The sequence below is a fragment of the Buteo buteo genome, chromosome 4, assembly GCF_964188355.1.
Source record: "Buteo buteo chromosome 4, bButBut1.hap1.1, whole genome shotgun sequence".
NCBI lineage: Eukaryota > Metazoa > Chordata > Aves > Accipitriformes > Accipitridae > Buteo > Buteo buteo.
The window spans coordinates 51,761,525-51,773,257 of record NC_134174.1 but is presented as its reverse complement, the minus strand read 5'-3'; the positions used below and the strand labels follow the sequence as shown (position 1 = coordinate 51,773,257).

Genomic DNA, 11,733 nt, shown 5'->3' with positions numbered 1-11,733 from the left:
GCCTGGGGGGGGTCCCGGCGGGGCAGAGGGGGGCACCCCGCGCCGAGGGGCAGCCGTCCCGCCGCGGAGCCGGCGCTGGCTGGGGCGGGGGGGGGGGGGCGCCGTGGCTGGCAGTGCTGTGCCATGCCGGCGGGGGCGGGGGGGCGCCCCGAGGGGCCGGGCGGGGGGCCCCCGGCCCCGAGGAGGGGGGGCGGGGGGGGGGGCTGCCCCGGCCGCCCCCGCTCGCCCTGGCCGCGTCCCCGCGCCCCTCAGCCACTCTCCCCGGTTCTCCCGCTCCAATCACCGCACTTGGCCGCTCTGCTTAAATATGCAGCGGATACGTCATCTCCGAAGGTGGATCGGGCGTAAGTGGCCAATATCTATATAAATGTGGCCGAGGGGCGAACCGGCAGCAGGAGGCGAGCGGGGCCGGGCGGGCAGCAGCCGGCAGGGCCAGCCGCGGAGCGCCCGCCGCCGGCAGCGGAGTCGCGGGGCGCCCGGCCCCCCGCCTTTGACGGCCGCCGGGGCCGCCCCCCGAGCCGCCCGCGCCCCCCCGGGGCGGGGACCCGCCGCCGCGCCGCGCCCGCCCCGTCTCCCGCCGCCCGGGAGGAGGATGCCGGCGGGGCTCTCCTGGCCCGAAGCGGCGGCGCCGGCGCTGCTGGCCCTGGCGCTGCTGGTCACCCTGTGCCGGCACCTGTGGGCGCTGCGCTGGAGCCTCAGCCGGGACCGCGCCAGCGCCCTGCCCCTGCCCAGGGGCTCCATGGGCTGGCCTTTCTTCGGGGAGACCCTGCACTGGCTGCTCCAGGTAAGGCGCAGGGGCAGGGCGACGGGGAGGGAAGGGGCCGGCGGGAGCGCCGGGCTGACCCTCGGCTCGTCCGCAGGGCTCCCGCTTCCACAGCTCCCGGCGGGAGAGGTACGGCAACGTGTTCAAGACCCACCTCCTGGGCCGGCCGGTGGTGCGGGTGACGGGCGCCGAGAACATCCGCAAGATCCTGCTGGGCGAGCACACGCTGGTCAGCACGCAGTGGCCCCAGAGCACCCAGATCATCCTGGGCTCCCACACCCTGCTCGGCTCCATCGGTGACCTGCACCGCCAGCGCCGCAAGGTGAGCCTCGCCGCCACCCCGACGGGACGCGCAGCCCGGGCGGCACCTCCTGCCCAGGCTTGGGTCTCGGTGGCACGTGGGGCCCCCCGCTTTAACCGCCTGCCTCTGTTCCCCCCCTTCTCCTCCTAGATCCTGGCCAGAGTGTTCAGCCGCGCCGCCCTGGAGAGCTACCTGCCACGGATCCAGAAGGTTGTGAGCTGGGAGCTGCGGGGCTGGTGCATGGAGCCGGGCTCCATCGCAGTTTATTCCTCCGCTAAAACCTTAACTTTCCGCATTGCAGCTCAGATTCTGCTGGGGCTCCGCCTGGAGGAAAAGCAGTTCAAGGACCTGGCCAAAACTTTTGAACAGCTGGTGGAGAACCTCTTCTCCCTGCCCCTCAACATACCCTTCAGCGGGCTGCGCAAGGTACTGCCGCCTGCCCCGCTCCCTCTGCCTGGAGGCAGGGGCCCGGGCCCTGGCAGCACAGACCCCCCCGTCCCCAGGCCCGCCAAAGGGCACTTCCGATGGGCCGGGACTTCTGCAGCACCCCGTTACGGGTCTGAGGGCCTGGTGTCTTACCCACCCCAGCCGTCTCCCCTTCTCACCTGCCCCTCGTTGGCTTCCAGCACCTCCCTGTGCTGGCTCCAGCTCATTGTACAGCGAGGGGCTCCTTTCCTCCCTCACCCTGCATGTTGCCTGTGTTGGCTCTGGTTAGTCCATCACATTGGTCCTGTCCCATCTCATCCCGCCTGGACTCACGTCAGCCCATGGTAGAGGGGTCCGTGGGCATGAGCGCAAAAGCAGGTGGGCACAGCACGCCTCAGGTCAGCACTCCCTGTGCACCTCAGGGCAGGCCAAGGACTTCGAGACCCACTTACTTTGGTCCCTTGTCCCTCAGCAGCAGAGAGACAGCTTCTTTCAACCCGCAGTTTCTTCCCTGCTGTCCTGACCCTCTTTGCCTGCCTCCCCACACTCCGGCTCTAGGTGTCGATCCTGCGTCCCACCCCTCCCCTCCCATTTCAGTCTGTGTTACCTCCTCTGGCTTTGGGTTCTCCACCCTTACCACAGCTCAAGTCTCCTGCCCCTTTTAGCCGGGGCTTGCCCGATCTCTTAGTTCCCCTGTGAGCTCTGCCCCACCGGATCATCTTACCCATCTGGTGCCAGTTCTCCCCCAGCCTCCCTGCTGCTCTTCACCAGTTCAAAGCTCTTGTTTTCCTTGTCCAGTTCCCCATTGCAGGTTGTCACCAGTGCGAGGTTTCACCCCCCATCCTATCCCTCCCTGCCTTCTCCCAGGTCAGCCACAGCCTGTCTGGCCCCAAACCAACCTCTTCAACTGGCATTTAGGTCCCCTTGTCCTTCCCCTTGCTCGCTGTCCTGTTTCCTTTGTCCAGTCCTTTCCACCTCAACTCCCAGCCTTTGTATCTTCTTCCCAACATCTGGTCATGGCTATTTTTCATCCCAAATCTTTGGTCCTTCTGACTTTTGCAGGAGGCATCCTGCTACACAGCCACACACTCTGTGACTCCATCCATCCCCACTTTGCAAAGAAATTGCTGATCACTTGACTCACTGACATCTTCCTAAACATTTCGCTGCACAGGAGTGCAACACAACTGGAGATGAGCTTGGCGCGCTTCACGTGCCTTTATCCAATATACTCTGGTAAAGCCACTCATTTGTTCCTGTCTCAGATGTTCCTTGCTTCGGACTCAGTTTTATTAAGTTACCCCTTCTTGTCCCTTTGGACAAGCTTCTTTTGGACCTGACAAGACCTTGGGTTTGTTCGGCGCAGACGCCTCTGGACTCGGTACCGTGGGTTTACTGCTGTCTTTTCCTCTCAGAGTGTTTCTTGGGACTTGTTATATTTGATTCACAACAGCAAGGCAACTGAATTTGCAGCAGTTCTCCCCAAACTGCTGCCTCTTGCAAGGCTCTGGGGCTGGGCAACAGATTAAACAGTTCTTGCTGTTACAGATCCTGGGATTAAGGATTGCCACACTTAGGGTCCCCCGGTCTCTCTGGTGAGGGGGACGGTTCCTAAGGCTCTCCTGAACTGTGTCTGCCTCCCGCAGGGAATCAAAGCACGGGACATGCTACATGAGTTTATGGAGAAGGCTATACAGGAAAAACTGCAGAGAAACAACCCCGAAGATCACAGCGATGCTCTGGATTTCATAATAAACAGTGCCAAGGAGCACGGCAAAGAATTCACCATGCAGGAGCTAAAGGTAAGGCGAACCCTCCCTTGCAGTGTCCCTTCTGACCTGGTGGCTGTTTGAGAGACCTGGGCTGAGGGGCAGGAGGAGGGTTGTGTGGGGACACATCACCAGCTGCTGGCTCCTGCCCTCCTCTTACCAACTCTGAGGTCACTATCTCCAGCGCAAGCGAGAATGCCTGGACTCAGCCTGCTCATATGCTCTCGTAGGATTGTGTCTCTTGGCATTAGAAGAGAGCTGGTATTTAAAATGGGAATAAACGCCTCTTCTACCTTTCCTCTTCATGGCCACCGGGCTTCAGCCTGACTTAGGGTGCTCTTAGGGTTATGTGGCTTTGCCAAGGCTTTGTACGTCAGTGTGCACTCAGTAACCTCCAAGGTACGATCTTGGAAATATTTAGAGCTTGTTGTGTGCTCCTCAAACCTCCTCCAGCATCTAGCATGGCACGGCGTGTAGATCATGTCCTCAGGGCTGTGAGCCCAGAAGTCTCTGAGGCAATATGTCAAAAAGGGTCCAGGGATGGAATGACGGACTCCGGGTCATTCCCTATCACCTCATCATTAATTAGATCATCTAGCTTGCGGATTGCTATGTTGCAACATGATGCATTACTGTGACTTAGGGATGAACCCAGTAGTCCTCACTGAGCCAAAACTACCAACTGAATGTGAAGAGTATTTTGCCAAAGATCTTGGGAAAAAATTGTCATTGGTACTGCATCATTCGTAGCTCCAGGTCACTTGGTGTCAGTGGATGACAGATGGCACTGCATTTCTATAACAAGTTTTGAAGCAGTTTTGCATGGCTTCAGCAGCTGAATATAGTTTGAAAGTATTGAACATACATAGTTTTACCGTTTATTTAGGTATGTAAGGAAAACTATCTAAAGACTAATGTTTTATAAATATTTTGTAAAAGTGTAATGTCTAAGTCTAAAATATTTGAAAGACTTTACAGTGACTATTAGATGCAGTTAAAACTAGCATATATTCTTAAAGTAATTTTATTCTAAATATTTATTATTTATTCTAATAGAATGTTTTTTTATTATCATTATGTTTTAAAAAATAACTGCCAGATTCAAAATGTGATTGATTAAGATTGATTAATCTCTGTTAGTATTCACATGGATATTACCCACAAACAATTACATGATCTCTCATCGTGTCCCTGGCTTGGACCACAAATAGACACTAACAGTAGGAATAAGGGGATGTTAAATGTAACACGGAGTGATGGGGCAGTGACCTCAGGCTAGCTGATTCAAATGATAGTATATTCCTATGCTGTCCTGTACCTTTACAGTTAGAACATTTCTACCTTGTCTGTATTTAACAAAATGACTTGCAAACCAAACTGCCTATGCTTGCAATTATGCCGATATTCTCCACTCTAATAAAACAGTAGTAGAGCTCTCATAAAAAGTCCAAAGCTCTCTCAGAGTTTTGGATATATCTGGCTTTGAGAGACACTCCAAACACTGGCACACACTAGTTACTAATTTGTTTTTTATTCAAACAATTTTGAAGGACCATTTTCCCAGAAATTTTCCTAAATACACTGTGATTTGCACTGCTGGCATGAACTCAGCAGGACCCTTGAAGTGTAAACGTTGTTAAAAAGATATCACTTTGCCAAAAGTACTGTTTTAAAACAGTAAATCCTTGGAAGGATTTAAAAAAAAACAACAACTTTCTATATAATAGTGCTGTCTCTGGCTGGACAGGTGGAACTGTAACGCCACCAGTTCTGCCTCCCAGGATGGGGAGTCAGGCTGTAGTACAGGGACAATACTGGTGAAGCTGTGGGAAGATGCTGCCTCCCAGTCACCAGTTATGTTGGCCTTGTAAAAGCAGGGAGGGAAAGTCAGCAGCTCGGTGTCACAGCTTATGCAGCAGCACTGTCAGAGGTTGATGCAGGGAGTCATAAAGGCTGTTATTTCAAATCACAGAGCCTGCCCTAAATTCCTCACTTTGTATTGAAATGTTGGGTTTTAGTTGCAAATGGTAGAACTGAGAGATTTCTTTTCATCTGGGCCTGCTATCTTGTGAATGTAAAAATTCCTGCTAACGCCTGCAGGAGGTACGATAGGGGTCGACAGGGATCTGTTATTTCAGAGGTTTTATTTCATCTGAAAGATGCCCTTGAGAGCTGCACTTTGGCAAAAGCCTCTAGTCCAGTCAATATATGGCGCTGGGGACGGTAGCAAAGAGAAATCTTTGTTACATTACCCTTGACCTTACCAGACTTGGGTCCAGGTACCTTCAGGCTTCAGGTGTCCTTCCCTGTGTTTTTGGCTTCACCTCTCCAGAAACCAGTTGTGTCAGAACAATTTTAAATCCAGACACATAGCTGTGTGAAAGGAAACTGGTCTGTTTCCCTGGGGATTTTGCTCCGCTTTGCCCCTTCGCTGGAGCGATTAGTGCTCGATAGTGCCAGCCAGGTCCCAGCACCTCCCCGGGTGGCAGGTCCCTGTGCTCCTCCCTTGAGCTTCTTCCATGGCTTTTGGATCTGGCCTCAGCGCTCCCAGCCCAGGGAGCCGCTGGCACCTTCAGGTGGTGCTGTAAGTTTGAGCATTTTGTTGGCTGTCAGAGATGTGACATACCATGACCCAGCTCCAGGCAACCCTTAACTTTTGGAAAACAATTGCCAAAAGCTGGTCACAGGGTGCTGCAAACAGCCCACAGCAACCTGACATGTGCTGTGCCATATAGACCCTGCAGACAGTCCCGGCAAGACTGGGAGGCTGTGTGGGGATCCGTGAGCTGGGACAAGGCACGTATTACGGATTTGACCGTGCTGTGGTCCGTCTGAGCTGGTTAACCTCCTAACCTGTTACGGACACATCTGCTACGGAGTTGTCAGGAACACTGCTGTGCTTCAGGCTGTAAAGCTTGAAAAGCGAGCAAATCTGTTGCTTGGTGTGTGCATCCCTGCAGGAGAGCTCCCTGCCAGCTATGGCACCTCACGGGCTGACCTGCTATAGCAGGAAGGTCTTTCTCTTTTCAACTGTGTTGGTTTGAGTCCCCTCCCAGACAAGCAAACGGTCAATTATAACTGGAGATGGATCAAATGCAACCCATTTTAGGTGCCAGCACATCTAGGATTTATGCATAAACACATAGACTCATAACCACTGGCTGTGCAAAAAGGTAAAAGCTGGGTGCAAAGGAGAATTGGCAGATGAAGGTAAAAAGTGTAATGCTTGAAATGAATTCATTCAGTATGCTAAAATGCACGTTAAAATGCTTCTTTGAAATTTGTAATTTGGGGGAGGAAAGCTCAGAAGAGCTGGATCGGAGGTGATGCGTACTCATCTCAGTTATGTTTCTGCATCAGTTAGTTGGCAAGTGGATGTCCCGTTTGTACAGAAATGGAAGAACAAGGTGTCTTGTTTTGGTCCCTGCCAACCCAGGGTAGGTGCAGGTTTGTGGAGAGCGGGGGTGGGGGGGCAGGACCCTCTGCACAGAGACGAAACCTGCAAAAGGTGAGAACAGTCTGAATCACAACCAGTTTAAAATGGCATTCAAACTTGTCACCTTCCTTCCTCTCTCAGGAGTCAGCGATTGAGCTCATATTTGCTGCTTTTTTCACCACGGCTAGTGCCAGCACTTCTCTGATCCTCCTACTACTGAAGCACCCCTCAGTGATTGAAAAAATAAGGCAGGAGCTAACGTCCCACGAGCTGTACCAGCAGTGTGAGCACTGCCCTGTGGGACCCTGCCCAGACACCCTGACTGCCCAGAGCAGGGACAGTGAGAAACCACTTCTCCGCCCTACGGCCAAAGATGCTCACGAGGACCAGAGCCAGCCTCTGTGCCCAACGGAGGAAGGTTCCCCCCAGCCCCACACCCTGCCAGAGCCCACCCTCCCCCAGAGCGGTCCTTGCGCTGGCCCCCAGCTTCGGGCGCCGTCAGGGCAGAGCTGTCGCTGCCCCTTGGACATCAGCCTGGAGAAGCTGAGCCGCCTGCGCTACCTGGACTGTGTGATTAAGGAGGTGCTGCGGGTGCTGCCGCCCGTCTCCGGAGGCTACAGGACGGCACTGCAGACTTTTGAGCTGGACGTAAGTGCCTTGCACGCCGATGGGCTGCTAGGGAGCTGCTGCCTGCCACTGCCTGCAAGCACCCTGCGTCCGGCCCAGTGGTGGTGCTTGGCAGTGTAGCTCAGGGGAAGGTGGCACCCAGCAACCTCTGTGGGTCCCAGCTGGGCTGGGGAGAAAAGGAGCTGTGGAGCAGATGGGTGATGTGGTGGGGCTGTCCCCAGGCACCCTCTGCTCACCCTCCACTAGCACAGCCGGCTGCACAAGTGTGTAAATGCTCCTCTCCTCCCCTCTTCTCTCCCCTGCCCAGGGCTACCAGATCCCCAAAGGCTGGAGCGTCATGTACAGCATTCGTGACACGCATGAGACAGCCGCCGTCTACCAGAGCCCTCCCGGCGGCTTCGACCCAGACCGCTTCAGCACCACCCGGATGGAGGCCGCAGGCCGCTTCCACTACATCCCCTTCGGCGGTGGGGCACGGAGCTGCATCGGCAAGGAGCTGGCACAGGCCATCCTCAAGCTGCTGGCCATCGAGCTGGTCAGCACGGCCCGCTGGGAGCTGGCCACCCCTGGCTACCCGGCCATGCAGACCGTGCCCATCGTGCACCCTGTCGACGACGGGCTGCAGCTCTACTTCCACCCCTTGCAGCCCGGCCACGGCAGCGAAGCCTGAGCCAGGGGTACGCTGCCCCCCTCAGCCCTGGCGTCGATGCCCCTCCACGGCTGCCGGGGGCAGGTTTCTGCTGCCCCAGGCTGGGTATGACACTGGGTCACTGCAGAACAAAACCCCAAAGGTCTTCTTATATTTCCCCTCCGGGTCTGCAAGCCGGTAGGGAGGGTCCTGCAGAGTCCTGCTCCTGAGCATTGGGGTGAGCCTCAGCCCCACCCCGGGGCAAAACCCGCTGAAGCTGCTGACAGAGAGCATCCCCCATGGGGGCTTAGCCAGCCTCTGCCCCACACAGGTCGCCAGCCACCAGGGATGGGGAGCAAAACTCCCAGCCCCACAGCTAAGGCTCCCAGAGCTTTTCTGTCCCAGGGTTATCTCCTGTGGGTGTGTTATAGGAGAGGCAGGACAGACATCCTGCACACTGTAGCTTTTTAGATGTAAAGAGGGAAGATGGGGAGGTTCTGCAGGAAAACACAGGCCAGGGCTGCCCAAGCCATGGCGTCAGCTGTAGCTAGAATAATAGGGTGCAAGGTGGTTTTTATTGTAAATATTTAATCTCATTCCTGCACTTCCCATTAGAGCTGGCACAAAGAGGACATGTCTCATTCACCCAGTAGTAGTAGCTGTGTATGTTGTGCCTGAGCACCATGCTGCTGCTCGGGGTCTGCCATGAAGCCCCTCTCCGGGCTCTCTGCAGGATGCACTCCCCAGCCACAGCCTGACAGAGGGATTGGAGTGAGGGGGCTTTGGGGAATAAACATTTGCAAAACAGACATTCCTGAATATGTCTGATTTGTGGTAGAAAGTCCCCTGTTCCTGATGATGCTGTTCACATCGCAGAGGGAGCATTTGCAAGATGACCCAGGCCCCATGGTGGCTGGCTGGCCAGACTGACCATGTCACCTCCCGGAGCCTAGCTCTGCCAGGGAAAATGCCAGGACAGCAGCTCTGTGGGTCCATCTAGGGGGTGGTACCTGGGACTAAGCCTGGGTGCTGAGGGCACCTTTTTTAGGTGGCTTTTGAGCCTCACTGAGACACGGGGTATTTCTCTCCCATGTAAAATGAAGTGAGTCCTGTTGCTCGTGCACTGAGAACAGAGCTGGGCCCAGGTCCTTGCTCCACTGCAATGTGTTTATAAACTCCTTTCAGCTTCCCCTCTGCTCTCCACCATCAGGTGTCCTGCACAGAGGCAGTGGGGGAAACCATCTGCCTTGTCCTTCCAGTGCATCCTGGGCCTGGTGGCACGGTGTGCTCTGCATGAAGAACCAGCAGCAGCCTGACCTGCGAGGCCAGATATGTGGCGTGAGGACAGAGTCTCTTTGGAAAGGCTCGGGGGAGCTCCCCTGTCCCCTGAACCTCTGTCATCATCCTGCTTCAATGCCAGGTTACAGATGACCTCGTCCTGGCCAGTCCCCCTTGCACATCCACGCTGGGGCACCGCAGCCGGGCATGCACTGCCGTTAGCTGTCAGAGGGCTGCGCAGCGAGGACAACGCTACCTGGGGCAGAAATGTGGCTCCCAAATGCAACAGGTCAAATCTGGAAGAGGTTGAACTGCTGGGCTGAGTTAAGTGCCGTTGGCAGGCCGACCCTGTAGTGAACCAGAGCCTCTGCCCCTCCTGACCTTGTCCTGAAAGGTGAATCTTTCTGGCTATCAGAGGTGAAATCAGTAGGCGGTGGCTGCAAGAGTGGCAATGACTAACTTTAATTAGCAAGAGCTGCTGGCGTGGCTGTGACCCACAGGCGATGCAGGCTCCCACCGTGGGCAGGGCTGTGGGCAGGGCTGGGTCTGCAAGTGCCCAGCACCGGGTATGGAAGGGACGGGGATCCTCCAGCAGCCCGCATAAAAATTACCCCGAGCACTAACGAGCCCTGTAGCCACCCGCTGAAAAATGTAACATGAATCTAGTTAAAAAAAAAAAAACAAAAAAAAACTGGAAACTGATTTTGTTTGCAGATAAACACGAGCATTTACAAATGAAGTGTAATAATTGTTACTTGTAATCAAAGTTTGTTCATATTAGGCTGTTAATTTCTTGACCCCCTTCCAAGATGTTTTTAATTATCCCTTTCACTCTTTACCATTTGATTCTTTTCGAGCCGATGGCTGGGGAATACACAGCTGGGGAGATAATAAAGCCTTCCTGTGGCAATTATCGGTGCTCAGGCCACCGTATCTCGTTATTTTGATAGACAGTGAACTTGGCGCGGTTGCCGGCCGGGTTCACGCAGATGTCACGGTCCGTGTTGTAGGTCACAAGCAGGTCAGCGCCCGGCAAGGGGAGAGCGCCGGGTCAGGGCGCGGCCGCCGCTCCGGGCCAGCGCCGGCCGGGCCCCGCGGAGCCGCGCCGGGAGCCGCGCCGTACCCCGACGGGCTGCGCGCCTCCGGGGGCGAGCAAGTACCCCCACACCCCCGGGGGGTCCCTCTTGGGCACGGGGCTGCGGAGGCGGGCAGCCCCGCTCCCGCGAGGCATCGCAAGAGGAGGGAGGGTCCCGTGTGACGCGTTGATTGCCAGAAAAATAGTAATTAAAAGTGACATCTCCCCCTCCCCTACACAAACACACACACAACTTCCAGCGTTTATTGCGCTTGTCCGGGAGCGAGAAAGCAAAAGTAACAGGGACGCAAAAGGAAAAAAACGGAAAGAAAAAGGGGGAAAAAAACCGAGCACGATAGTTTATTGGTAGCAGCCGCGCCCGGCGGAGCGCTCCGCGGTCCCGTCCCTCCCTCCGCGGCCCCGCAGCCGCCGTCCGCGCCGGCGCCCCTTCCGCAGCGGCCGCGTCCCCCGGACGGCGGCTCCTGCGCCGGGACCCGGAGGCAGCCCCAGCGAGCGCAGCCTGCCCGCGGCCCCGCCGCTCTTTTCCGGCGAGCAACCCCCGGTGCCTGCCCGCCGGCTCCGGGAGGCAGCCCCTCCGCGAACCGCGGCCGCCGGCGGGGTGCCTGCCCGGTGCCGAGCGTCTCTGCCCGGGCGCGGCGGCCCCGACGGCCCCGGGCTGCCGGCGAGCCCCAGGCGAGGGCGGGCAGCGGATCCCGGGGAGGGGAACGGGGCACGGCGGGTTTGGTGTTTCCTTTCCGCGCTCACCTCCCTTTCCCTCGGTGACCCGCGCTTGAACCTGCATCGGGAGGCTGAGACGGACTGCTGCCCGCGGCTCCTTCCTACGCGGCCGGCAGAAATACAAGCCGGGCCTTTCGAGGTGAACCAGAGGACAGCGGAGGCTCCTCCGCCGATGCGGCGGCACCAGCTGCAGCTCTGCCCGGCGGGCCACCGGGACGCCCCCAGCACGGGGGAGCGCCCGCCCCGTCCGGGCGCCCCCCAGCACCGGCCCGGCTTCTCCCGGCTCCGGCCGCTGGCTCGCCGTTCCCGGCCGGCGACGGCAGCGGGCGGGCGGAGGAGCTCGGCAGCTCGCAGAGCGCACCGGTACCGGTACCGGCCGGGGAGCGGCCCCGGGGGTGGGCGCCTCCGGGCAGCCGGGCCCCCGGGTGCTGGCACGGGACGCTTCTCGGCGCAACTTGCTGGTCTCTAACGAACATCGGCGATAAATCCGAGGAGGCGGCCGGCCCCCGGCTGTCAGCTGTCGGCGGCGTCCCGCGGCCCGCTGGCTGAGCGCGGTGCAGCGGGGAGCGAGCGGGGAGCGAGCCCGGAGCCGCCGCTGCCGCCGCGCCCGGCAGCACCTTTCCTTCCCCGGCGGCTGTCTGCGGCGGGCAGGATGTGCCGCGCAAAGCAAATAGTTAAAGATTTCGGGGGGA

General features: G+C 57.5%; 1 protein-coding gene across 1 annotated transcript; it reads left to right on the top strand.

Moving 5' to 3' along the window:
- Positions 1 to 592: 592 nt before the first annotated feature.
- Positions 593 to 8,267, top strand: CYP26C1 (cytochrome P450 family 26 subfamily C member 1). The gene is made up of 6 exons (XM_075026939.1): positions 593 to 784; positions 861 to 1,085; positions 1,215 to 1,490; positions 3,137 to 3,292; positions 6,837 to 7,343; positions 7,630 to 8,267. Exons 1-6 carry the CDS (start codon positions 593 to 595, stop codon positions 7,990 to 7,992), a joined length of 1,719 nt encoding a protein of 572 aa, XP_074883040.1. The 3' UTR covers positions 7,993 to 8,267.
- The last annotated feature ends 3,466 nt before the right edge of the window (positions 8,268 to 11,733 follow it).